This window comes from Erinaceus europaeus, chromosome 9, assembly GCF_950295315.1.
Source record: "Erinaceus europaeus chromosome 9, mEriEur2.1, whole genome shotgun sequence".
NCBI lineage: Eukaryota > Metazoa > Chordata > Mammalia > Eulipotyphla > Erinaceidae > Erinaceus > Erinaceus europaeus.
The window spans coordinates 103,068,131-103,095,905 of record NC_080170.1 but is presented as its reverse complement, the minus strand read 5'-3'; the positions used below and the strand labels follow the sequence as shown (position 1 = coordinate 103,095,905).

The 27,775-nt window shown below is 46.5% G+C and overlaps 1 protein-coding gene across 1 annotated transcript in view; it reads right to left on the bottom strand.

The window, feature by feature from the left end:
* XXYLT1 (xyloside xylosyltransferase 1) overlaps window positions 1-27,775 on the bottom strand; it is a 195,687-nt gene that overhangs the window by 151,835 nt on the left and 16,077 nt on the right. The window contains exon 2 of the mRNA XM_007517449.3: window positions 15,460-15,607. Within this exon, the coding sequence (XP_007517511.1) occupies window positions 15,460-15,607 (148 nt within the window). The remainder of the gene's footprint in view (window positions 1-15,459; window positions 15,608-27,775) is intronic.

The window sequence follows — 27,775 nt, the reverse complement described above, 5'->3', positions numbered from 1 at the left end:
GTGTTTACCCAGATGTTTTCACTCAGGCTGCCTTCTGAACACCGTTGTTCTCATCTGCTTCCTCCCTCACAAGAGCCTGCACCTCACACCATGCTGGGCCTGGAGCAGGAGCTCAGAATCCACACTGCAGTCTCAGGGGCAGTGGGACCGCAGGCAGAAAGAGTTCACCAGAATACCGCCCCACTCCTGGTTCTGACTAGCCCACAAAGGCTCGTTGAGTTTCTACACTTTGTCAGACGCTGTGTGTCCTGGCCTCAGATAACTCTATCAATAAATGAACTGAAGAAAAACGGCTGAACAGTAAGCAGTGAGCACCAGCACACTGAGGTGACCACCAGAAAAGTGACTCACCTTCATATACCTCACTCAGAGCTCTCCATTTCATTCTTGTTTTTGTCTCCTGGGTTATCGCTGGGGCTCAATGCCTGCACTACGAATCCACTGCTCCTGGAGGCCATTTTCCCCCATTGTGTTGCCCTTGCTGTTATTTTGTTGTTGATGTTATTGCTGTTGTTGTTGGATAGGACAGAGAGAAATCAAGAGAGGAGGGGGAAGACAGAAAGGGAAAGATAGACACCTGCAGACCTGCTTCACCACCTGTGAAGTGACCCCCTGCAGGTGGGGAGCTGGGGACTGGAACTGGGATCCTTATGCCAGCCCCTGCACTTTGCACCATGTGCTTTTAGCCCACTGCACCACCGACCGGCTCCCCTTCATTTTGTTGACAGACTTTCTTTTTCCAGAGCACTGCTCACCTCTGGCTAATGGTGGTGTGGGGGATTGAACCTGGGGCTTTGGAGGCTCAGGCATGAGAGTCTTTTTGCATAACCATTATGCTATCTACCTGTGCCCCTTGAAAGATATATATTTTAAATCCTCCATCTGTACACTTTGCCAAGCTTAAGGGCATGGATTCAAACCCCTGGCCATGCCATGGGGGCACCTGCAAGGGGAAACTTCAGAAGCTGTGGAGCAATGCTGGGGAGTCTCCCTCTGTCTTTCACCCTACCTAAAAATAAAGTCAGGAGTGGCACCCTTGGTTAAGTGCATATGTTACCATGTGCAAGGACCTGGGCTCAAACCCCCAGTCCCCGCCTGCAGGGGGAAAGCATCATAAGAGCTGAAGCAGTACTACAGGTGTCTCTCCTCCAACCTCCACTACCCCTTCCCCTCTCAATTTCACTCTGTCCTATCAAAATAAATATAGTTAAAAATAAATAAATATTTTTAAAAAACTGTAATAGGGGCTTCAGGCCCAGGGTCTGGAAATAATAACCAGAGTAAAGGCCGCAAGTAAAATAGGCATCACCTAACCCAGGTATAGATCCACTTAGAATCCCTGGGAAGATGCTAAAATAGTCAAACCAGTTGCACTCTGTGGCTGTAGCCCCTAGTCTGGACACCGCCCACCCCCAGTCACGGTACCGGAGAAATAATGATTTACAAGACATTTGTTAGCACAAGAGAACAGTTTCTTATCTCCCCAAAATAGGTGTTTGTACACCACCCCCACCAGCTGTTTAAGTCCTCCTGCAGCACTGAGGTAGCCTGGATCTTATCGGTAGGTGAATGTATCTACAGGAAGGGAGAGCCTTACTCAAAGATTCACAGGAAGGTGAGGACTGAGAAGCCATAAGCAGCTGCACACAAAGTGGTCCTTCAGAGCCACACAGCAGGCCTGCTTCATACTTCCCAGGATGAGCCCTCAAAAGGCACAATCATCTCTGGTGCAGACCTGGTTCCACTGGGGGTCGGTGGGAGGGAGATTTCAGGACCTCAGTGGCCCTCTGGGTCAGCCACCTCTGAAACACTGGAGCAGCTTGTCTAGTCTCAGACAGTGCCACCAAACATGCACCCCCACCCCTTTTAAACTACTTCTGTTAGGCCTGTTGGTGACCCACCTGGTTGCGCATACATGTTACCATATGTAAAGATCCAGGTTTGAGTCCTGATCCCCATCTGCAGGGGGGAATCTTCATGAGTGATGAAGCAGATCTGTAGGTGTCTCTCTTTCTCTTTTCCTCGCTCTCTCTCTCTGTCTCTCTTTAATTTTTTAATTATCTAGACATTTATTATCTATATTTATTATATAGACAGAAATAGAGAGGGGGAAAAAAGGTGATAAATAGGGAGAGGGACACCTGCAACAAAGCTTCACCACTCATGCAGCTTTTTTTTTTTCAGGTGGGCACCAGAAAGCACATACCCAGATGCTTGTACTTTATAACATGTGCATTCAACCAAGTGAGCCACCATCTGGCCCCTCTCTCCTCCCTCTCTATTACCCTCACCCCTCTTGATTTCTTTCTCTCCTACCAAATAAAAAGAAAAAAAAAGGGATAAATGGCCTCCAGGAGTGGTAGATTTGTAGTGCAAGCACCAAGTCCCAGTGATAACATTGGTGACAATAAATAAAATTAAATAAACCACACTATCCAGGGTCCCACCATGATTGCTGAGCAGGGAAAGCCTTCCCAATGCTTCTGGGTCTGAAGCACACTTTGGGCATGTCCAGAGAGATTTCAGATCTATAAGGAAATTGTCATACTCTAAGCAGCAAAGCAAGTGATCACTAAAATGGCCGTTCCTAGTGACCTGCTCTGTGGACTGTGCTGCAGAGAGAGGAGGAAGGACTAATTCACAGGAAGTACCTTTTATTGAAAGCTGAGACTTCCTGCTCCCAGCCCCATTCAACAGCAGGAGTCTACACAAGTATTGACATATCACTCATATTTTAGAACAGCATTTTATATTTGCATTTTGGATACAATTTTAGTTTTTAATGAATGGATTTGCAAGAGCAAAGTGTCTGAATATTTATGAAATAGTAAAACTGAAAACCAGTCCTAATGTTGAATATTTAAAAATTCTTCCAGACAACAACTTGGGTCCACCTGCATATCAGATGTCAGGCTCAGGAAAGAACTAGTTTAGTCATAGGCCCTTTGAAATATAACTAAAATAGACCTACTAGCTATCTTCAAAACGGAGACCCCAAATCTTCATCTGCAATATTCCAGCCATGATTAGTCATTCCAGTTCATGATTAGTCAACAATTTGTTTGGTTTTATTTGTTAAGTCTTTTTTCAGCCACCAGGTTCCAGATGCTACCATAATGACAACCAGACTTCCCTGGTCAGACAACCCCACCAATGTGTCCTGGAGCCCCGCTTCTCCAGAACCCCACCCCATTAGGGAAAGAGAGACAGGTTGGGAGTATGGATCGACCTACCAAAGCCCATGTTTGGCAGGGAAGCAATTACAGAAGCCAGGCCTTCCACCTTCTGCATCCCACAATGACTTAGGGTCCATACTCCCAGAGGGTTAAAGAATAGGAAAGCTACTAGGGGAGGGAGTGGGATACGGAGTTCTGGTGGTGGGAATTGTGTGGAGTTGTACCCCTCTTGTCCTATGGTTTTTGTCAGTTTTCCTTTTTATAAATAGAAATTAAAATACAAAAAAATCTTGTAGGGGTCAGGAAACAGTACAACTGGTAAAACATAGGGAAGTTTCATGCACAGCACCAAAGGGAACTCCATGAGCGGTGCAGCAGAGTTTGCATTTCTCTCTCTCTCTCTCTCTCTCTCTCCTCCAGTCTTAGGTTTTTATAAAAGTCATGATCTATTTTTTATTTTTGCATATAAAAACATAAAGAAATATATTACAACTTTTCCAATAACCCAATTATAGAATAAAAAAAAAAAACTGGGTCAGAGAGGCTACTTGGCAGTATGGGGTGTGCACAAAGTCCTCAAGTTCATTCCCTAGTGCCACATACAAAATAAATAACTAAAAATTCTTGTGGCGTGGTATTGCTCCCTTGCTGTTCACACAGCACTGATTTGACCTGACTACTCAAAACGAGAGAGTACATGGCTTCACCTGGTTTTTTAAAAAACAATTTACACCACGTTATCAGAATCATTAAGAAATGTTCATCTGATATAAGATACTGTCCAGGACCACTAGAAAACTTGATGCCTGATCACAAACAGCTTCCAGATTGGAGCAGGAACAGTCTCAGTTACACTTACTAGCCTATGTGTTTCACTATCTTGTTCTGTCCTGTGGGACTAAGTGAAAAGAGTCAGCATTTGTAACTGCTGTCCTATATGAGTAATTACAGATTAGACAGGCAGACAGATAGCTTGTTTCCCCTGGCCTGAGAAGACAAGAAGCACACACGAAGTGCATTAGAATTTTGTAGGACAGCATTTTTTTTCCCTTTCTTTTTTCTTTCTTTCTTTCTTTTTTTATCAGGGTTGTTGCTGGGGCTCAGTGCCTGCACAACTCCATTATTTTTTCTGTTTTCTTTTTCTTTTATTATTTATTAATTATTGGATAGAGACAGAAAGAAATTGAAAGAGGAGGAGGAGGGAAAGAGGAAAAGAGACAGAAGGACACCTGCAACCGCGCTTCACCACGTGTCACACTTTCCCCCTGCAGGCAGGGACCAGGGGCTTGATTGGGTCCTTGTGCACTGTGATGTGTGTGTTTAACCAGTTGCACCACCACCTGGCCCCATTTTTTCCCATTTTATTTCTATTTTGATAGAAGATAAGGGGGGGCACAGAGAGGAGAGACACCTGCAACACTGCTCCACTGCTGGTCCTGCAGGTAAGAAACGGGACCTTAGGGGCCAGGTGGTGGCACACCTGGTTGAGTGCACATGTTACAGTGCATAAGGACCCAGGTTCAAGCCCCCAGTCCCCACCTGCAGGAGGGAAGCTTCACAAGTGGTAAATCAGAGCTGCAGTGTCTCTCTGTCTCTCTCCCTATCACCACCTTCCCTCTCAATTTCTGGCTGTCTCTATCAAATAAATAAAAATAATTAAAAGATTATTAAAAAAAAAAAGAAAGAAAGAAAAAGAAACAGGACCTCAACCTGAATGGTCATTTGCTCTACTGAGTGAGCCACCACCCAGTCCCTAGGGCAGCATTTCTTAAAGTGAGCTCTGTGACATAACTCTGTCTTAGCACATAAACAGGTGTTTCTTTTCTTTTTTTTTTTTGGCCTATTATTTTTTAATTTTTTATTATCTTTATTATTTATTAGATAGAGACAGTCAGAAATTGAGAGGATAGGGGGAGATAAAGAGAGACATCTGTAGCCTTGCTTCAAAGCTGATGAAGCTTCCCCCAGCAGATGGGGACCAGGGGCTTGAACCCACGTCTTTGCACACTGTATCATGTGCACTCAACCAGGTGCACCCCCACCTGGCCCCCATAAACAGGTATTTCTTAGAAAAAAGTGTTCTGTGATTAATCATTATGGAGAAATACTACATTGATTAATTTTTTTTGTGTGTGTGTGTGTGTGTGTGTTTTCCCAGAGCTTCACACATGTGTGACTTCACTCTTGCTAGGCTGTTTTATTCATTCAGAGGAACAGGAAGAAGTATCTTCCTTGCCTGCTGAGGGAGCTCTGTGTCACTTCACTGCTGTCTCAGGAGAAGAAAACTCTGGGAGCTCCCTGGGTGGTGGAGCACTGCTGTGGTGCCTCTCCTCTCTATCTATCCAGCTGTCTTTCACTCTCTAAAAAACAAGGGGGGCCAAAAAACTTACCTGAGATGGTAGTATTGTGTATGTGTGATGCCCTGGCAACACACAGAGAGCTAGAGTAAAAGCAGAATGAAATAATGAAAATTAATTATGCATCCACAAGGCAGACTGTTGTTCTGGCAAGAATGGGAGTCACTTTCCTGAATATGGCTCTGTACCTTGAGTAGGTTCCTCAGTACCCAGGCCCACAGAATCTGCTCTGCTTCCCCCTCCTCTGGGGAGGAGTCCAGGAAGGGAGGCAGACTCACTTCTGCTACCTCAGACACTCAGGAGAGAGACGGGCAGACCCTGCTGACCCCACATTCCCACAGAACCAGCCCCCTTAGCCTGAAACCACTCCAACTCTGGGCAGATGAGAGGGCCCCTGACAGCCTCTGGGTGCTAGCATGCACCAGCCGCCTCCTTTCTCAGGAAGAATCGCAGAGACTGGAAAACTGAGTAAACTGTTTGCCGTCAGTGAGGTCAGGATGTCCCCTTGTTTCTGCCTTCTCCTGATATTGAGGCTCATGGGGTCATGGTAGAAAAGAGGCCACCCCAGGACCCGCACCCCTGTCCACACCCCAGGTCCCAGAATGCATATCCATGCCTCCTGCAGGACCCCTCACACAAGATGAATGCCTGCCTTGTGGATGCATAATTATTTTTCATTATTTCATTCTGCTTTTATTCTAGTTCTCTGTGTGTTGCCAGGTCATCACACATATACAATACTACCATCTCAGGTCAGTTTTTTGCCCCCTTGTTCTTTAGAGAGTGAAAGACAGCTGGACAGATAGAGAGGAGAGGCACCACAGCAGTGCTCCACCACCCAGGGAGCTCCCTGGGGCCATCCATAATGTTCTCACATGGCGCTGGGGATTAAAGGGCTTCATTATATGGAAGGGCACACACTCTGCCATCCTGGCTCCATGCATGGACAATTAAGCATCAATTATTTGAACTAGTTTCTTGATTTGGTTCAAATTAAACTTAGTAGTGACATTCCACAAACCAGTTTAAAAGCCTTCTCTGTCTGATGTAACCACTGTAAAGGATAGCAAAAGATGGTTAAAAAATAAAATAAAATAAAAACCACCCACAGCAGTGAGTAGAAACACAGAAAGCAGAGAACAAAACAATCCAGCAGAATATGGCCTTTACTACATTTGTCAAATTCCACTTAAAAGGAGAAAAACATGAAATTTTAAAGACTTTCTGCAAAAAATAAAAGAAAAAACCTGGACACTGAAGCAGTGTTTTTAAAGAACAAATGAATGAGAGCCACCAGGCAGAATTGTTCCCTTTGGATTTTGTCCCCAGTGTGCTGACTTTCTGATCCTGCCTCCATTTTGTCTTTTCCTCAGGTGGCCTTCTAGGATGCACTGTGCATGAATTATCCACTCAAATACCACCTCCTCCATGAAGTCCTCCTCCTTCCTGGCACTTGCTTCCAAAGGAAGTGACCTGTCCTCTCCCAAACCCTCAGCATTCTGTGACTCTCCCTTATGGCCTTGATGATATTCCACCCAATTGCTGGATCACACCCCCATCCCACTACCATGAACTCATGAATCAGCAGCCCAGGAAACATCTCTGAGATACCCAGAAACCGTACTGTGCCAGACAAGCACTAGGCCCATAGCAGAAAGAAGTCCATAGGACCAGTGGGTAGCCCAGGCAAGTCTCCGGGCTCTGGCCAGCCTTCCACAGTGACTGTCTAGCACCAGCTTTCCTTCCCAGGGAGAAGCCCCCAGCTGGGACTATGCTCAGCTTTAGGAAGAAAGTGGCCACAATCAAATCAGGTCCAGCAGCTCTCTGGAACTGTGGCACAGAAGCAGAAAGCCAGCGTCCCTGAAGAGCTGCTCTTTACTCCTCCAGCCCCAATGGGGCCAAAAAACACTTCCTTTTCCATTGCACAAGATGCTTTTTAGTGGTAGCAGATCTCACACCCTAGACAGAAGGAGCTAAAAGCCCTATAGGCATGAGAGAGAGGCAGCGTGCAGGACACACAGCAGGCAGGGCTGGGGCCACTCACACGTCACCGCTTGGTAAGCAACAGAAAGAAAAACAAGGTCTAAGGTCTGGCTGAGGTCAGAACCAGCAAGTCCTGCAGGGCCCCTTTGTTCCTCCTCTGCAGAGGACTAAGCAGGGCTGCTCACAGACAGACAGGTCTGTCCCCACCCAGCCTGCACAGGCCCCATCCTCACAGCACAGGCAGGGGATGGCTGGAGAGAGAGGAGGCCTTGGGCAAGACATGCCAGCAGGGAGGCACTGTGCAAGTGTAGGAGGCTGGGCATCTGAATGAGCACTGCTCATAGCAGCAGAGGCTGAGGTGGGAGGCCCTAGAATTTGAAGAAGCTGCCTGACCTCAGGTCCTCTCTTTCTTTGTTGTGTGCACGTCTGAGGTAACTACCAAAGGTAGTCTCACCTCAGAGACCCAGAAGACTATAGCACCATACCGCGGTGTAAGTTGGTGGGGTGGTATTCTGACTTTGCAAGATCATCTTTGGCCTAGTAACTCCACCCCAAGGAACGATCAAGAAGAAATGGTCCTCTTCAGGAAAAACCAAAAAAAAAAAAAAAAAAAACAGTCTTTCTGCTTGTGGGCATTCATTTCAGTAAAATTTATGGTTGTAGAAATAAAAATAGAAAGCATCTAAGAAGTCAAGAACAAGGACATGGCCAAGTGAACCAAGGTTCACCTACTTCAGTGAAGTCATTCAGAAACATTTCAAAGACCATGGTGACACAGAAGCCAGTGATGAATGACAGCCACTGAAGAGGGGTCATGCAGTTTTAGCCAGACTATGTCATCCCGAGTGAGCATAAATGACAGTTCAATTTGATGTTTTGCTATATCAAAATAAAAAAGACTCAGGGGAGTCGGGCAGTAGCTCAGTGCGTTAAGAGCACATGGCGGAAGTACAAGGACCAGCATAAGAATCCAGTTCGAGCCCCCGGCTCCCCACCTGCAGGGAGGTCGCTTCACAGGCAGTGAAGCTGGTTTGCAGGTATCTTTCTTTCTCTCCCCCTCTCTGTCTTCCCTTCCTCTCTCCATTTCCCTCTGTCCTATCTAACAACGACATCAATAACAACAACAATAACTACAACAATAAAAACAACAAGGGCAATAAAAGGGAATAAATAGATAATAAAAAAATGTTTAAAGACTCAGAATGCTCTAGATGTGTAACTCCTACTTTGCTTAATTTTGTTGTTGTTGTTGTTCCCCTCATGTTATTGGGGGGGTAGTGGGTTTTAGCACAGCTATTGACATAGAGGTACAATCACTCATTTCCCCATTATAGGTGTTGACAAGAGACTCTCTCCCACCCCAGGTCAAATTTTCAAAAGCTAATGTTGAAATAATACTAGGAGATTATCAGAGGAGTAATAATGACAGTGCAAAGAGACAGGTTTTTAACACTTTAGTGTGGTTTTCAGATATCTTTTTCTGAGTGAGTGCTGCTTTGAAAAATAATTAATGGGACCGGGTGGTGATGCACCTGGTTGAGCACACATGTTACAGTGCACAAGGACCCGGGTTCGAGCCCCCAGTCCCCACCTGCAGAAGGAAAGCTTTGCAAGTGGTGAAGCAGGGCTGCAGGTGTCTCTCTCTCTCCCTTTCTATATGCCCTACCCTCTTGATTTCTTACTGTCTCTATCCAATAAATAAACAAAAAAAATTTTTTTTAAATTTAAAAAAAGAAAAATAATTAATAACTTAATAGTGATTTATAATATTTTAAGATAATAGAGTTATAGCTCCAACACTCCCACCACCAACGTTCGATGTCCCTATGTCCACCCTCCACCCCCTACTAATAATCTCCACAATTCTCACAAAATCTTAAAGAAGGGTAGGTTATTCACTCATGTACTTATTTATTGATTTATTTTGCAACTTCCAGTGCTTCAATTCCATATATGAATGAAATTATCTGGTAGTTGTCTTTCACTTCCTTTCTCACTTCCATTTGGTCTCAGAAGACACAGTATCATCTTTTTAAATTACTGAGTAGTGTGCATGCTACTTTTAAATAGAAATGTACTTGGCTGGTAGTTTAAATCCAAAAGGATCTATGGGTGTGGGTGTCAAGCTCTGATGCAGGGAAACAGACTAGGTATCCAGCACTCACATCACACTTCTTGAGAGGACTTCCTGAGACCTCTCAAGAGAAACACAGACTTTTCTGTCCCAGTGTTCCTGGATGGGCCCAAGGACCTCAATGTACCCCCCAATTCATCCTGTGGATGAATGCTATGAAAAAAAAAATCACAAGACAGTCCAACTAACAAGAATGCAGCAATTACCAAAGAACAAAACTATCAACTAAAGCATAAAACAGCAAAAATTTCTATGATTAAAAAGTGACAGAGGAAGAAAGGCAGCAATAAAGAGCCATGGCAAACTCAAGACAGAAGTAACGGTGCCTTAAAACAAAATATCCCTCCAAGTTTGCAGGGATTCCAAAGGCTATGCCAAGGAGGAGGAGCCTGGTCACACTGCCAGCACCCAGCCCCCACAGGAGCTCTGGAGATGCTCCTTTTACTTTATGACTATCCAATTTTAGTAACTTAGACTAGGAAGTCTCTTCTTGGGAAGCTGAGTTCAGGCCATGTAAAAATACATTATCTGCCAGGGCATTATCATTTGTCAGAAAGCATGAGAAGATTAAACATGGCCAGGAAAATAGTAGAGTGGGTATACAAAAAAAGACTTTTGCGCCTGAGGCTCTGAACTCCCAGGTTCAATCCCTAGCACCACCATAAGCTAATGCTGAGCTGAGCCGAGAGAGAGAGAGAGAGAGAGAGAGAGAGAGGGAGAGAGAGATCCTCATATCCTCACAAAGAGGCTTCAGAGGCCTGGGATCCACTGCATTCAGTGCTGAGAAATGCATGGCTAGGTGATTGCGTCACTGTGGGAACATCACAGCGTGTCATTACACAAAGCACATGATATAGCTGACTATACACTAGGACTGTGCAGTACAGCCTAATGGGACCACCATCATATATGCAGCCCAATATGCACACATAGGCGTGTCCCACTGTATATGCTGACAGGTATACATAGACACGCATGTGTCACTGGATGCTGCAGGGATGCACTGCGTTAGAAGCAGAGCTCTAGCCTTAGCCTTGTCTCTGCACACAGGACCTCTAAGTAGAGCCAAGTGACTAGCAAGGTAGAATGGTGTGAGTAGGAGACAGTGGCAGGATAAGATTAGAAGCCCTCTGGATGGGGGTATAGCATAATGGTTATGCAAACAGACTTTCATGCCTGAGGTGCTCAAGTCCCAGGTTCAATCCCCCACACTGCCATAAGCCAGAGCTGAACAGTGCTCTGTTTAAAAAAAAAAAAAAAAAGGATTAGAAGCTCTCTTCCCTGTTTCTCACAAATTATAGCAGCCCACAGGGGACTCCTATAATCCTGGACTCTTCAAAATGCAAGCTGAAACCTCATGCCAATGCAGCCCCTTTATTTATCGGGGGTGGGGTGGGAGTGTGACGGTGAGGCCCTGAAAGACAAAATGTCACAGTCAAAGGCACACACAGATGGCTTCGTGGCAGAGCTGGGGCAATGTCTATACCTGTCCTGCCCGCTTAGAGGCCAGGCCAGCAGGAGCCACAGCTCTCTCAATTCTGAGTAGCCTGCGGCACCTGCACCAGGCCTGCCTTGAAAGAGCCATGGTGTCCACCTGAGAAGAAAGCAGCAGGTGCTGTTTGGAGAAGCACACAGACCTGGGTTCAAATGGCCATCTATCCTTGGGGAACTCACTTAGCTCCCAAACACACAGGGCTGCCTGAGACCTGAGGACACCAGGCCTCCAGGGGACAGAAATGTGCCTCATGGAGAGAAAGTCCCAGTCAAAAGGGGGCTGGTGAAAATGTCCCGTGCCATATAACTGGAACTGAGCTGCAACTCCTCAACTTCTGGCTTACCAGGCCTGTCAACCAGTGGTGGCACCTGACTCCCCTCTCACTCTGCTCTGCTGAGCTGGAAGCGCAGGCCACCACCAAATGTCTGTCTACCCCTGAGACCACATGGTACTCCTAAACTCAAACCAGTCACAGTTCAAATGGCTGCTGCCTCAAGACCCCAGGAGTCCCCATTTCATCATTTAGAGACTCAAGTCAAAAGCTGTGGTATATATACACAATGGAATACTATGCAGCTATTAAGAACAATGAACCCACTTTCTCTGACCCATCTTGGACGGGGCTAGAAGGAATTATGTTAAGTGAGCTAAGTCAGAAAGATAAAGACACCTATGGGATGATCCCACTCATAAACAGAAGTTGAGAAAGAAGAAGAGAGAGGAAAATTCAAAGCAGGATTTGACTAAACTTGGAGTAGGGCACCAAAGTAAAAACCCTGGGTTGAGGGTGAGGGTGGATGTTCAGCTTCATGGGTTGGGGGGGGGGGGAGGGACACAGTCTTTTGGTGGTGGGAATGGTGTTTATGTACACTCCTATTAATCTGTAGTCATATAAATCACCATTTAATTAATATGAGAGGGGAAAAACTGATTGAATGTCTCAAACTTTTTAATGCACAGACCATAGGCTGAGTCTTTGATATGTTGACTCTTTTAAAAGTTTAGAGCAGGGAGAACAGAAGCAACCGGTGGCCCAGTTATATATAAATAATGTCAAAGGACATAAATTATGGTGATGTTGTGTATGATACAGCAAATCCTAACAAAGGGATTTCTCAAAGTTAACCCTATTGCCAAATAATGGGATTATAGCAAATTACCTTCTTAAACCCTAAGACAGCAGGAACCTCCCACTTCCTCTATAGAGCCTATATTTCCCCAGTCCTGGAACCTCTAGGGTGGGGCTCACTTTCCTGCATGCTTCTCTCAATTCATACCAAATGATATCACATCTGCTGATCCCAACCTAATCAACGCAATGAGTACCACCTCGGTATGCTTCACTTCAGACTGTGTCCAGAGACATCAGGCATGGAATGTCAACCCTTCAGCCTCATTACTCAGGTGAGACCTTTCCTTTCATAGGATTCTCTAATTCCATTCCAGGTGGTTCACTTCCTAACAAAGTCACAAAACCTAGATATAGACCAGGTCCCATGAGATAGGGCATATGTTCACATGTATCCATAAATTAAGGCAAAATATATACCTGAAAGCAAAAGTACACAATAGTCTGTAGTGAGTCAGTATGAAGATCATAATGAAATAGTGTCTGCTTAGACTTAGATACCCTCCTCTCCTATTTCCTATTATACTTCCCTCACTCACTCTCAAGCTATCCTTACCAATGCAGGGACTGCAAAAGCTGAATAAGGGCAAGAAACTGGCATACTTTAACGATGACTCTTTAGTCACTATCAGGTCACCCCCATCAGCTGGGGCCCTATTTGGGGAGTCCTGAGACTCCCAAACAGACATGATGAGCCCAGACCTCAAATAAATCCCTCTCTCCATTGTTACTGGTCATCTCTATCAGAAACAACAAAACAGACCCCTTTGTGGGCCCCCCATAGGACTTTGCCCTCAACTTGGATCAGCAACAGTAGAGAATGTTCCATCCTCCAAATGGAGGCTGGACAATACTCTATGCTACACTTGAGGAAGATGGGTCCTGATATTGGGGCAGCTTGGAACATTCTTACTCATGACCACAGAATGTGAGCTCAGATCTACAGGGATGAAGAGGTTACATAGGTTCCTAAGCTGAATATGGCCCCCTGATCAGATCAAATCGATGGGGTTTATAGTCAACAATATTTATAACCCTTTCCCATATTTGGGAGCTACTCTTCCCTGATTCAGGTTTCTGGTCCTTTTTCCAGCCATGACATCATCTCCCCAGACATAACTAGGATCCACCTGCATACCAGATTTCAGGCTCAGGGGAAAAAAAAACTAGTATAGCCACAGGCCCTTTGGAATATAACTAAAATATGCCTACTAGCTATCTGCTAAATGGAGACCCCCCCAACTTTTCATCTGCACTACTCCAGCCTTTAGGTTCATGATTAGTCAAGACCTTGATTGGCTTTATATGTTAACTCTCTTTTCAGCCACCAGGTTCCAGATGCCAGCATGATGCCAACCAGACTTCCCTGGACAGACAACCCCATCAATGTGTCCTGGAGCTCTGATTCCCCAGAAACTCACCCCACTAGGGAGAGAGAGGCAGGCTGGGAGTATGGATCGACCTGTCAATGCCCATTTTCAGCGGGGAAGCAATTACAGAAGCCAGATCTTCCACCTTCTGCAACCCACAATAACCTTGGGTCCACACTCCCAGAGGGTTAAAGAATAGGAAATCTATCAAGGGAGGGGATGGGATATGGAGTTCTCATGAGGGGAATTGTGTAGAGTTGTACCCCTCTTATCCTATGGTTTTGTCAGTGTTTCCTTTCTATAAATAATAAATAAATTAAATAAATAAATAAATAGAGAGAGAGAGAGACTAAAGTCGTGGTTCACTGTGTCCAGGTCTAGGTCTCCAGAATCCATCAGAGATCATCTGGAGGAGAAAATCCCAGAAAATCAGAAGCTCCATGAATGAGACTCCCACACCATGACTTCTAATCCATGAATGGCCAGAGCTGTCAGCACATCCACATGTCATGTCAGCACATCTCACAAGCCAGACAACCACATCACTTCTGCCCTTCTTCTTCTTCTTCTAGCGTTTGCCCTTCTTCCGTAGCCAGTCAACAGCGTCAGGTTGAGCCTGATGTAAAGTTTCGAGACCTCCTTTGAGGGCCCAGAGGTCAGGAAATCCTTTAATGATGCCTGTATCAGCTGGGGGCATGGATCAACCTGCCAATATCCATGTCCAACAGAGAAGCAATTACAGAAGCCAGAACTCCCACCTCCTGTACCCCATACAGAATTTTGGCCATACTTTCAGAGGGGGAGAAATATTAGGAGAAGATGACCAGAAGGTTCTTAACTCCAGTTCCATCAGAACCCAAAGAGAGAAGAGGAAAAAAGGAAGGATACTCAGAAGTAGTAACAGGTGTAGGTATGAGTTAGAAAGGAAGACAGGACTATAGAAAAAATGAGCAAATATATATAGATAGATAGATAGAGAGAGAGAGAGAGAGAGAGAGAGAGAGCTACAGAAATAATAGTCAGCCCAGAGGTTGTATTGTTATATGGAAAACTGGGAAATGTTATGCATGTACAAACTATTGTATTTACTGTTGAATGTAAAACATTAATTCCCCAATAAAAAAATTTTAAAAAAAGGAAAGAAATAATAGTCAACCCATACCTGTGATCTTTGGAGAACTAATGAAGTTTCCAATGAAGGGAATGAATGGGGACACAGAACTCTGGTGGTGGGAACAGTATGGAATTTACACTCCTGTTATCTCATAATTTTGTAAATCAATATTAAATCACTAATAAAAAATTAAAGCAAAATGATGCCTCTATCAGAGGTTTAAATAAAAAGTCCTGTTCGTAGAACCTACACCTCTTATATCTAGGCTTGCTATTTTAAAGCCTGGTATTACAGGTTGGAACTTTCCAGTTTCAACTAGTTCTTTATAGAATAGGATCACAGATCTGGATGGGAAGTCACCTGATCTAACCAGACACTCTGCAGAAAAGCAAACTGAGTCCAGAGTGGGAGAAACCCCAGGGGTAGAGTCAGGGCTGGCGCCCAGAGTGCAGGCACACCCCACCACACCAACAGCTCACATGATGTCCCTGGGAATAGGCTCCAAGGCTGTCTACCAAGCAGGCCCAGCCCTGGGCAGAGAGCCCTGTCACACCAAAAGTTCAGCTGCCTCCCCTTGCCCTCTTCTTTGGGTTTCAATGCAGCGCTTCTCTCTGAGACAAGGCACCACCAAGTACTGGAATCCAGAATATAGGCCGCAAAATCAAATGCCCACGGCCACTGCCCCTCGCTGTGCCAGTTACCTTTGGGCATGATCTCATGCATCGCAACTGAGAGGAAGAAGATGGAGTCACTGTAGTAGGTCCCCGAGCCAGCACTGAAGTGCTTCTGCATGGCCTCCACCACAGGGAAGAGCTTGTCTGTCAGCACAGCAACATCATGGAAGACGACCTGCAGGGCCACAAGCAAACCACAGAGTCAGCACACTGGCCCTGGCCCCCAGCATGGCAGCACAGATGTGGCCCACAAAGGGACACTGTGCCACTGCAGTGTCCCCAAGTCAGCATCCCCAGTGAGAGCTAAGGGGAGAGGAGGGCAGGGAGCTGGAGTAGAGCTGACAGAGGCTGGCTAAGGGAACAGGGACACTGTGAGTGAGGGCGTATCTGGGTGTCAGGCGTGCATGGGAGCAGGGGGATGGAGGAGGGGTGAGAGGCAGAGTGTGGAATGGGAACAGCCCCCAGCCTGTTCTTGGCTGCTGAACTTCAAGCTAAGCCACCTGAAAACAAGAAATTCAGATACATCAGCAAAGCCAGGTGATAGGCACTGGCCCATGCACAGTCACCTCTGGCGGCCACTACACATGTTCCACTGGCCAGTAGAATATGCCACTTCTCTTGTTTAACAGCATGAGAAAATCAAGAGGGTCTGGCCACCAGAAAAATGTCTAGTGCCACTAGTAAGCTCCTCCATGGACTCAATGAACATATTGTGAATGTCTCACGCCCTTTATGTGAAATGTGTAAGGAATAAGCAGGCAGCATTTTCCTCACAACACACACACACACACACACACACACACACACACACACACACACACACACACCTCAGGGCAAGCTGGGCTATGCAGCAAGGCAGACATCACTCTTCCAGCTCCAGGCCGCCAACAAGAAAGCAGAGAGGCATCACATGTCAAAGCTCATTCAGCTCATATGTGGCAGAGATGGGACTTACACCTTGGGTCTCTAGATTCCATGCCTCTCTCTTGACAAATGCATCCTCTCCCTAACAGCAGACAGCAGAGAAGGAAGCCATCAGCAGGAGGGCTCATTAAAGATGAAAGTCTGAGTAGGACTCTAGTGAGTTGTTTTTCCATGTTTGACACTTGTCCAGACTATAAATCCAGCCCTCATGTAGCCCATTGTCATCTAAGATACCAGCTTAGCATGTGCTTTGTTCACACATATCTTGCAAGTGTTTCCTGTTGCCCTGCATACCCCCATAATATCTAGAAAATTTCACAGCATGCAAAAGGACTCAGTAAATGCAGCCCATGTCAGAGAGCTAGCTGTTCCTCCTCCTCAGTCCTCAGCCCTCACCAAAGGTCTGCTGATGATCCTTCCCAGGCAGCAGACAGACAAGACACCCCACACTGACTCCAGCACACCAGCAACACAAGTGCCAACAGTGGCTCAGAGAATCCCGTTTGGCCTGCTTATGCCGTCAGTGGCACTGATAGTGGGGAAAATGATCGGTGCAGGTGGTGCCTGAAAAGTTCTCAAGCAGGGAGGCTCCATTTTGGCATTGACCTCTGACCTTTCCCTTCGTTGGCCCTTGTGCCTTCCTCATCCAGATTCGTGGTTCTCCTGCCTGGCCTGCGGGTCCAGAGCCTCCCATGGTCAGAAAGTGAGAGGTGTTGCCTCTCCCCACCTTGCAGGGGTGTAAGCTGCAGCCCAGTGTTAGCTGTGTTTGTCTTGACTTAACTGAAGTGGGTGGCAAGACAGCTCACCTGGATAGTGTGCCTGAGGTACCGTGTGTGTGAACCAGGTTCTTGCCCAGTTCCCACTGCACTGGAGAAAGCTTTGGTGCTATGGTTTCTCTCTCTCACACACTCTCCCTTCTCTCTCTGAAAAAAGTCAGCCCCCAGTGCAGTGAAGCCCTGGCAACCACAACAACAAGAAAAATATCAATGAAAGTCATCGAAGTGATTTAGTTCTTAAGTCTAAATAAATAGGGGCCAGGTGGTGGCACACCCATTTAAGAGACTACATTACACAGCGTGAGGAGCCAGATACAAGCCCCTGGTCCCCACCTGCAGTAGGAAAGCTTCATGAGTGGTGGGTGAATAAGTACTGTTAATAAGGGTGTTTCTCTTTATCTTCCTATTTCCCCTTCCCTTTTGATTTCTCTCTGTCTCTATCCAATAGTAAGTAAGTAAATTTTTTTTCAAAAAAGAAACTCATGATTATGCTTAGTGAAGTAAGGAGGTAAAGGACAAATACAGAATGGTTTCACTCATATGCCAAATATAGAGACTTGAACTTACAAATATATATATATCCCTTCTCGGCCTTTTGGCTAAGATCAAATATATATATATATATATATATATATATATATATATATATATATATATATATATATATATACCAACCTATATCTACGACTGTGTAAGAACTACTATTGTGATTCTTTAAGGAGGTGGGATTGGGACATAGACCCTTGGTAACTATACTCCTAATTTTTAAAAAAAGACACAAAAATACTGAGAAATTCTATACATATGCCTATAACTGTATTTATTATAAATCATTAATAAAATAATTTTAATTCTTTTTAAAAATAATATTTTATTTACTATGGATAGAAACAGAGAGAAATTGAAAGAGAAGCAGGAGATAGAGAGGGAAAGAGACAGAGAGACACCTGCAGCCCTGCTTCACCAGATAAGGACGGGGGGGCCTGAACCTGGGTCCTTGCGCACTGTAATGTGTGTACGTAACCAGGTACAACACTGCCTGGTCCCTAAATTCTGTGTTCAATACATTTCACCCAGAAAAATGATTCAGCACTGGAAACTTGCTCAGCACTTATTTTAGGGGTACTGGGGGGTGGGGGTGGACAACAGGAGTATAGGAATTTGAGGGGAGGGAGGCGCAGGGCTTAGGAAGCAGAAGCACTCATAAGAGCTGGGCAGGGGCAGCAGGAACAGTGTGTGTGTGTTTGGTGGAAGGCAGGCTGCCTGGCCACACTGAACCTGGGCCTTGCCGGGACTGTCCCCGGTAGGCAGCGCCACTCCGTCCTCTCACACAAGGTAGCCGGGCTAGGGAAGAAGTGGAGGTACAGCCTCCAACAGGCAGAAGCCCCTCCCCCACTGCAGTGCCAAATGCCATGCCAGCCATCCAGCAGTCAGTCATTTTCAACCCTCCTTGTGCCTTCTGGAACCACGGTGTCACGTGTAGACAGACTCCACTGTCTCACCAGCCCTAGTTGGCCTGGGTCGCATTTCAGTTCCCTGGCAAGGCCTCTGAGAGCCCCCAGTAGTGTTCTGGCTTTCCTTCTATGCTCCCCTCTGAACTAAGTTGTCCCAACTCTACCCACTACCCCCGAGCATCCTGTGGCCTTGTTCTGTGTGTAGCTTTTCTTGCACAACTCCTACACTACTCTCCCAGTAGTGCAGCCCCACCCCCAGCCTCCATCAGCACCCACAAGCTTGTGCCCCTGCAGCTGCTCTCCTGGAGCCCAAAGTTGTGGCACCCTGTTGTCCTGTGCCCCTGGACACACAACAGCCATCTGAATAGGTCTGCTGAGCTCAGTGATGCACATGGGGCAAGCGATCAAGCCTCTGTGGGCCTCAGTTGGGGAAACGGCATCGGGCCTCCTGGGCTAGTCGTGAGGACTCCCTGGGGAAGCACATGGAGCACTTTGCTCAGAAGCTGCACGCAGCCTTCCTGAGCTCCTCCTCACAGAGCAGCCTTTTCCCTCCGAGCCTCATTACCCCTGCAAACCACAGCTGGGGGTTAGAATTTGACAAGAAGCTGGAAGCTGACAAGAGAGCTCACTCAGAAACGGAAGCCTCTGGACGATGACTAAGAGGCAAAGAGAATAGACAGTTACACTCGCACACACAAAGCCAGGCCTGCCTGCCACAGCCGAGCGAGAGTAGAGCAAGAGCTGCAGCGCCAACCTATTCCCCTACCCAGGCCCAAGCTTCACCGCAGACAATCACATCCCATCAGCATTAATAGATTTATGAGGACAAAGTGTTCTCGGCACATTGTTCCTAATATTGAAGGGTGAAGCTGGCTCTGATGAATATTTCATCTCATAAATCTTCCTAAAGACAAATTAATATGTTCCCTGGAATGTACTTTATGCAGGGAGAGGCAGAGCACAGGCTCTGCAGGTGTGAACCCCAACAGGTCCACAGCAGAGTGGGGGGAGTAGCCTGACAGAGGGCAGACAAGCAAAACTCTGGAAGCAGGAAGATGCCACTCCTCACCCGCTCTGCAGTTCACATTCCCCACTGCAGGGGCTACAGGGAGAATTACCATATAACCTAGAAAGCCACTACTGGAAGGTGACACCTATCTGGAAAGCAGTGGGCTGACGAGAAGACCCAACACCATGCTTTATGCTATCTTGTCCATAGGATTTTTCTTTTCCTTTATTTCTCTTTTTTTTTTTTTTTTCACCAGAGCACTGCTCAGCTCTGACTTATAGCTTATAGTGGTATGGTTGGATTGAACCTGGGAGTTTGAAGCCTCAGGCATGAGAGTCTCTTTGTATAACCATTGTGCTATTTACCCCACACTGTCTATATGACTTTTTAGGAAGGAAGATTAAAAAATTAAATCACTATTTGTAACTATCAGTATATGGAGATACAGAGTATTTATTCGTGTATTTATTTTGATACCAAGATGATTGCTGGAGCTCAGTGCCTGCATGACTCCACTGTCTTTTTGTTTTTCTTTTTTTTAGGGAGAGAGAGAGAGAGAGAGAGAGAGAGGTAGGAGAAAGAAGAAAGACACTGTAGACACTCCTGGAGCTTCTCCTATGTAGGCACACCCATGCTGTGGTCCAAGACTTGAACCCTGATCCTTGCACATAATAATATGTGCACTCTATTGGGTACACTATCTGCCTATCCCCTATATAGATAATTTAAGTAAAAATGCTAATACTAATAAAGCACTATCTTTCCAAGCTATTTCACTTTTCAAATCTGCATTTGCTTCATGCATGTTAATGTGGTTCATGTATATACTAGAGTCTAGCTGTGCCGCCCAGGGCAGTTTTCTAGAAGACAGCATTCTCATCCTCCACTAAGCTGTCCTGGATACAGATCCTGGTAGACTGTGTAGAATAGTGTCATTGGAAATGTTATCCCAAGCTATGAGAATTCAGATTCATATCATAAAGGCAGGTGGTTTTTTTCAATAGCCTATTGCCATATATTTGCTGTTATTTACTAGCTTCAGTTTTCAGTGATCTTTGAAAGGTTTGCTTACACCAGGGAGCCAGGAGATGGTTCCCCTGATGGAGCACACACTTTACCATATGCAAGGACCCAGGTTTGAGCCCTTGCCCATCACACAGGAGCACCTGAACAGGAAGTTTCATGAAAGGTGGGGCAGTACTTTAGTGTGTCTTTCTCTCTTTCTCTGTCTTTCATCTTCTATTAAGAGAGAGAGAGAGAGAGAGAGAGAGAGAGAGAGTTTGTCAAGAGTGGGAATGGTATAAATGGGCAGGCATGAAAACTCCTGCAGCCCCAAGTAAAGGTAATAGAGGGGTAGTGGTGTACCCAGTTGAGTACTCATATCACCAAGCACAAAGACCCAGGTTCAAGACCCTGGTCCCCACCTGCAGGGGGAAAGTTTTGTGAGTAGTAAAGCTGTGGTACAGATCTATCTATCTATCTATCTATCTATCTATCTATCTAACGATCTATCCCATTCCCTTCTCAATCTCTCTCTTTCCAGTCAAGAAAAAAAAAAAAAAGGATAATTTTAAAGGGAAAAATGGCCACTGGAAGCAGTGAATTCATTATGCAGGCATTGCACCCCAGCAATAAATATATATTTTTTATTATCTTTATTTATTTATTTATTCGATAGAGACAGTCAGAAATCAAGAGGGAAGTAGAGAGGGTGAGAGACAGAGAGACACCTGCAGCACTGCTTCACCACTTTGAAGCTTTCCCCCTGCTGGGAAAAGTGGGTGGGGACTGGGTGCTCGAACCCAGGTCCTTGCACATTGTAACATGTGCGCTCAATCAGGTGTGCCACCACTCGGCCCCCAAAAATATATTTTTAAAAAATAAGAATAGAACACTTATCTGTGTCAAAATCTCACACTTTTATTTATGATTAAAAGTCCAGAAATAATGTCCAGATTTGTGTCCACTTGCTTCCTTTCCCTTTACTTTTAGTTAGCTCTGCCAAGGGACTTCTAGGTCTCAAATTCAGCAGTGACTGGGGTTGTTTCAGACTCTGGTGTTGTTGACATAAGGCATGTAGTGGAGAGAAAGCTGTGGGAGAGCAGAGACTGGGCAGGTGGGTGGAGCACAGGGGCACCTGCCCCTCGGCCATCATTCCTGATGCTTGGGGGCATGGGGAGGCCTGAGCAACGGAGCCTGGTGCCAGGCAGGGTGTAGATGTCTGCCAGCCTGGCCCTGGGCTGGCTGGCAGACAGAGCTGAAGAGCCAGGTCACTGTTCCCCTAAATTTCCACCAGGGACAAAATTCGTGCCAAGCCTTAGCTCAGCTTGGTGCTGGAGAAAGCATCTATCCCTTGGCATGTGCTGCAGGAAGCCAGGCCACAGCAAGTTCTTGAGCCAAGAAGGGAGTGGCAGGGGCTGGCACCTCACACAGGGAGACACTAGGTTTCCAGGAAGCACCACGCTTTCTGGAAGAACAGCAGCTCCTCTGACTACCAGCCGCAAAGCTGCAGGGGTGTAGGGGGTGGGGGTCACCTTATTCTCTGATTTAGCCACAGAGTGTCCCCCAGAAGAGTTTGGGGGGGCAAGAGTGGCAACAATCAAAGCTAGCATCCCCAGCGCTCCCTGCCACCAGAGGGAATCCAGACACTGCACGAACAGCAAGTAGGCTTTGCATGCGTGGAGTGGCTCCCAGAGCTCTGGGAGGCGAGGCTGCGTCACGCACGGTCAGAGTCAGCAAGAAAATCTGCCACCATCACCAGAATGTGCCCTGGGAACAGCACACCTGTGGGCGAGATTTGGGAGGCAGGACTCAGGAGTTGCTGCTTCATGAGAGTTAAGCCTAGGCATGGAATGGGCCACTATTTCTCACCTGGGGACTAAGATTCCAATGCTTTGTTGGGGGCTGGTCTTGAACCTACCTATGTCACACACACACTTAGCAAAGCACCAAGGGAGCTATTTCCCCAGTCCCCACATGTGTCAGCTTAGTGAGTGACTCCAACAAGAACTAGAAGAAAGATAATTTTCCGGGGAAAACAATGTTTTCTTTTGACTTGCAGGGTGCTATAAAGGCATGTTTTTGAGATGAAAAAAAAAAAAAAAAAAAGCACTGTTAACACACTGGTCCTCTGTTAATCCACCAGTGTGCCAAACACTTCCTCCTCCTCCTTCTTCTCCTTCTTTTTTAATCATTGCCGTGGCTTCACTGCTCAGGGCTGAGTTTTTTTTCAGACAGAAACAGAGACAAGAGGAAGAGAGAAGACACCACACCATGACGCTTCACTCAACAGTGCCTGGAGTCTGGGTTCAAGGGCGAGCAGCCACCATTCGAGGAGAGCTATCTTGCCAGCCTAGCATTTTCATACCTCAGGACCTTTGCCCTAACTCTCCCCTCCATTCAGAATTCCCTCCTCCAGGAACTTCATGTACCAAGAACTTTCTAGCCATTCTGGCATCCACTCCAATATCCTTTCCTAAGATCTTCCCTGGCCAAGAAAAGTAGCTGCACCCACCGACCTACCCACCCCACACAATCAAGTCTGGTTATTCTATTGCCATGTTTATTTTCTCCAAAGCACCATGTCATCCGCCGACATGCTGTGTATCTACCTGTCTAGTCACTTACTGCCTGACCTTCCCAGGCCCCCGCTGGCCTGTAGGTGCCGTGAAGCAGGGGCCGTCTTGTCTTCTTCATGGCTGTGCACTGAGCTCTTGACAAAACGCTCTGCCTACTGCTGCAGCTCAGGAAGAGCTTGAAGCACAAGGAGAAAAGCATCTGGAGAGGAAGTAGTAGGACAGAATGCTGTTGGCCCAGCCACAGAGCAAGACCTTACAAGACCTACCTCACTCCAGGCTCTTCTGTGGGTCTGGCAGGAGCTCCCCAGCCCCACCCCAGCTTTACCTCAAAGGAGAGACCGTTCTTTCAAACCAAAGTCATTTTAAACATTCAGGAATGTGACCTTCTCCTCACCCCTTAGTCTGCCTGCCTGCTAGATACCCAGCACAGCTGGGTGCAGTGTCTCTCTATCTCTGCTAACAGGGGCTGCTGCCTAGCAAGTTCTGTCCCCCACTGGTTGCTACAGATAAACTGGGGCCCGGGAGGTGGTACAGTGCCTAGAGTGATGGACTTGCAAGCACGAGATCTTGACATCAGAGATCTGGATCACTCTCATAAATAAATAAAAAATAAATAAATAAGGGAGTCAGGCGGTAGCGCAGTGGGTTAAATGCACGTGGTGCAAAGCGCAAGGACCGGAGTAAGGATCCCAGTTCGAGCCCCCGGCTCCCCACATGTAGGCGAGTCGCTTCACCAGCAGTGAAGCAGGTCTGCAGGTGTCTATCTTTCTCTCCCTCTGTCTTCCCCTCCTCTTTCCATTTCTCTCTGTCCAATCCAACAATGACGACATCAATAACAATAATAACTACAACAATAAAACAACAAAATGGAATAAATCAATTAAATTTAAAAATAATAATAAATAAATATGCCTTTTTTAAAAAGGAATAACTAAGCCCCAGTTTTTAATTTTATGTGTGAGATCATATCAAAGATACTTCTTCAAGTGAGGTTTTGCTAGACTGCAGAGTGGTAGGCGACGGAATTGATGGGCGGAGCTACCGATGTCCCTTTTTAAAAACTGCCATCAACTCCTAACATCGCAATCTGTCACAAGCACTTGCATAGTGCCCCTCTCCAGGAATTCGAACTCCCTCTGCAAACAAAGGTCTGTCAGGATAAGTGGAAAATGTTCTGCCTTTGTTAGCTTTTAGCTGAAAAGGAGAGAGAGTGAGAGATTTCTTTTCATGAGAAAAGAAAAATGCTAGTCCACAGACTAGGCCCTTCTCTAATGTGACTTTTATCGCTTCTGCAAGATATCCTCTATATAATTTAATTTTGTCAAGCAGAACCACAAGCAGCTGAAGAGGAAAAAGGAGCCCCATCTAATTTCCAAAGCGATTTCCAACTCCCTTTCTCTTGACCCACTTTGCCAACAGCTTGAAACCAGCCATCCTTAGGCCTGGGCAGGCCTCACCACATCCTCCCCCAGCCTTGTCTCCAACACACACACACACACACACACACACACACACACACACACACTTTCCACACAGAAAGGCCTGTGAAGACTGCCCTGGGGCCCTTCTAGGATCCCAATATTTGGGTAGAGCTGGGCTGGTGTTCCAGTTCTCCAAACCCTGGTCTAACTGGGTTAAGCAGGAACAAGGGGAGAGCGGGATGTTGGAGACACTGAGCTCAGTGGGCAATCTCCAGCAGAATGATCCCTGCCACTTTCCAAGGCTGTCCACTTTCATGAACCCCACCCCACCCCGTTCCACTGCTCCCCAAGATGCACTACATATCTCTGGATATAATGACCTTGGGTCCATACTCCCAGAGGGTTAAAGAATAGGAAAACTATCAAGGGAGGGGATGGATTACAGAATTCTGGTGGTGAGAATTGTGTGGAGTTGTACCTCTCTTATCCTATGGTTTTGTCAGTGTTTCCTTTTTATAAATAAAAAAAGAAAGAAAAAAGTAAAGAAGCTTCTGGAAAACATACACTGACTGTTTTTAAATTGTGGATTCAGGACCAGCAAAATATCAATAGCTCATTTAGTGCTCTGCTTCTTCACCATGTGAGGTTCAAGCCCTGGCACCACCACATTGAGGAAACTTATATGATGAGTCTCTCTCTCTCTCTCTCTCTCTCTCATCTCTCTCTCTCTCTCTCTCTCTCTCTTCCTCTCTGTCAAAAAAGAGAAAAAAGAAAAATGGGCTTGCCTTGACATGCAAAATGCTAAAAAAAATTAGCATATCTACCTTAGAACTGTGTGATCTTATCACCTAGGGAGAGGCTCAAGAAAATCAGAGAGGGTAACTTTTTAAGAACACTTTTATTTAAAAGGTCCCACTGGTTTGGATCGACCTGCTAATGTCCATGTTCAGCAGGGAAGTAATTACAGAAGCCAGACCTTCCACCTTCTGCATCCCACAATGACCCTGCGTCCATACTCTCAGAGGGATAAAGAATAGGAAGGCTTTCAAGGGAGGGGATGAAATACAGAGTTCTGGTGGTGGGAACTGTACCACTCTTATCCTATGGTCTTGTCAATATTTCCATTTTATAAATAAAAATAAAAATAAAAAAGGTCCCAGTGCTGGCTGGTTTAGGGTATGAACGTAAACTCTGAAGGAAGCACTCAATAATCTAACCTTGGGGACACTGCTATGCCTGTCACCTCCTTTGGTGGTGAGATGACGTGTTTAAGATGCCCAGCACAGCACCGGCAGCAGGAGGTGAGCGGGGACTGAGTCCCTCCTTCCCCAAGGTCAGCAGGCCTGACATCAGAGCTGAGCCGGGCGTGCTGACTGCTCACGCAGAGCCTGGGCTGAGGCCCTTCCTGCACCCACAAGCTCAGACAGGCAGCCGGACCACGAGGAGACGTGCGGCTTCTCTCACCCCCGCCAGGCTGGGCACTGGCATCTGCTCATCACGGAACAACAAAGAAATGACATAGAACGTGTCAGGCGACCACGTGGACAGGTATGAACTCACCGGCCCTCCTCATGGCCAGGTCCTTTGTGAAGTCAGGAGAGGTGAGGTCACCTGTCCCTAGCTGCACTGGTGGCTAGTTGAAGCCGCAGGCCTAGCTGACTCCAGGAGGCAAACAACACTCAGTGTGCATGACTGGGCTCCCCACCTCCTCCCTGCTCCCCTGGTTCCCCGGGGGATGAATTTGTAGGTGCCACAAACCCTGTCTGCCACAGAGCCGAGTTACTGCTGACTGGTCCCTCAGGGTTGCATCAGAACCTGTTTGAGAGAGGAAAGTCCTTCACTCCCCTGACCTAGTAAGGACCTCCATCCAGATGAGTCCGGCACAGCCTCCTCCTTCTTTCTCCCCCTGCTCAGCTCCCTCCTGATCCCAGAAACCAACCTCCAGTGGCCCCTACGTTCTGGCCTGCATACAGCTTTCTCACTGGGCTGGGCCACAGTCCTCAGAGACACCTGGCATCAGTAGCTCATACCAGACTGAGTGAGGGCTCAGAGATCTGGGAGGACTCTGGCCTTGACTCAAGCCAGCAGTGACCGGCCAGACCTTGCCAGTTCCCACTGGGACCCAGGATGGAAATCCCAGCCGACACTGATCACAGATCAAGGACACCTTAAAACATGCAGACCTCCCTCACCACCACCCCACCACCCCACCCCCACACACAGGCTCAGCCCCAGCCAGGCCCAGAAGTCTGGAGTCACCCAAGCAGCCATTTCAGTCGGGAACATAGAGCCACTGTGTATTTGTAAAGCTCAGGAGGCCGCCAGAGGATAACACCTGCCTCCTCTTCTCAGGACAGGTTGGGGGGCAGACAGCCAGGCACATTCTCTCTCTAGGCAACGCAAAACTTCCACCATACAGAGATTAACAGCTGTGCAGGAAAGGTCTACTGTTGGAGGCCCTCGGATTTATTGATATTTATAGCCTTCTGAATTATAATGTCTGTTACTTATTGATACCTTGGTGATTTCTCTACTGAACAATTTTTCTCAATTCCTGGGAAGCTATGTATAAAACAAAAAGAACGTGGGGCCAGGTGGTGGTACATCTGGTTAAGGACACACATCACAGTGTCCAAGGACCCAGGTTCAAGCCCCCGATTCCCACCTGCAGGGGGAGATTTCACAAGCTGTGAAACAGTGCCAAAGGTGTCTCTTTGTCCTCTGCCTCTCTGTCGCCCCCCCTGCTCAATTTCTCTGTGTATTCAATATATAGATAATAAAAAAAAGTCTTAAAAAAGTAAAATCAAGGGAGTTGGGTGGTAGCGCAGCAGGTTAAGCGCATGTGGCGCAAAGCACAAGGACCAGCATAAGGATCCCGGTTCAAGCCCCCGGCTCCCCACCTGCAGAGGAATCGCTTTACAGGCGGTGAAGCAGGTCTGCAAGCATCTATCTTTCTCTCTCCCTCTCTGTCTTCCCCTCCTCTCTCCATTTCTCTCTATCCTATCCAACAATGACGACAACAATAATAACTATAACTATAAAAACCAACTAGGGCAACAAAAGGGAATAAATAAATAAATAAAAATTTTTTTTAAAAAAAGTAAAATCAGTATTGCACCAGCCACATGCCCCCCTCAGCCCCTCCCTCAACACCTGACTCCTGTCAGGCACAGGACGCAAA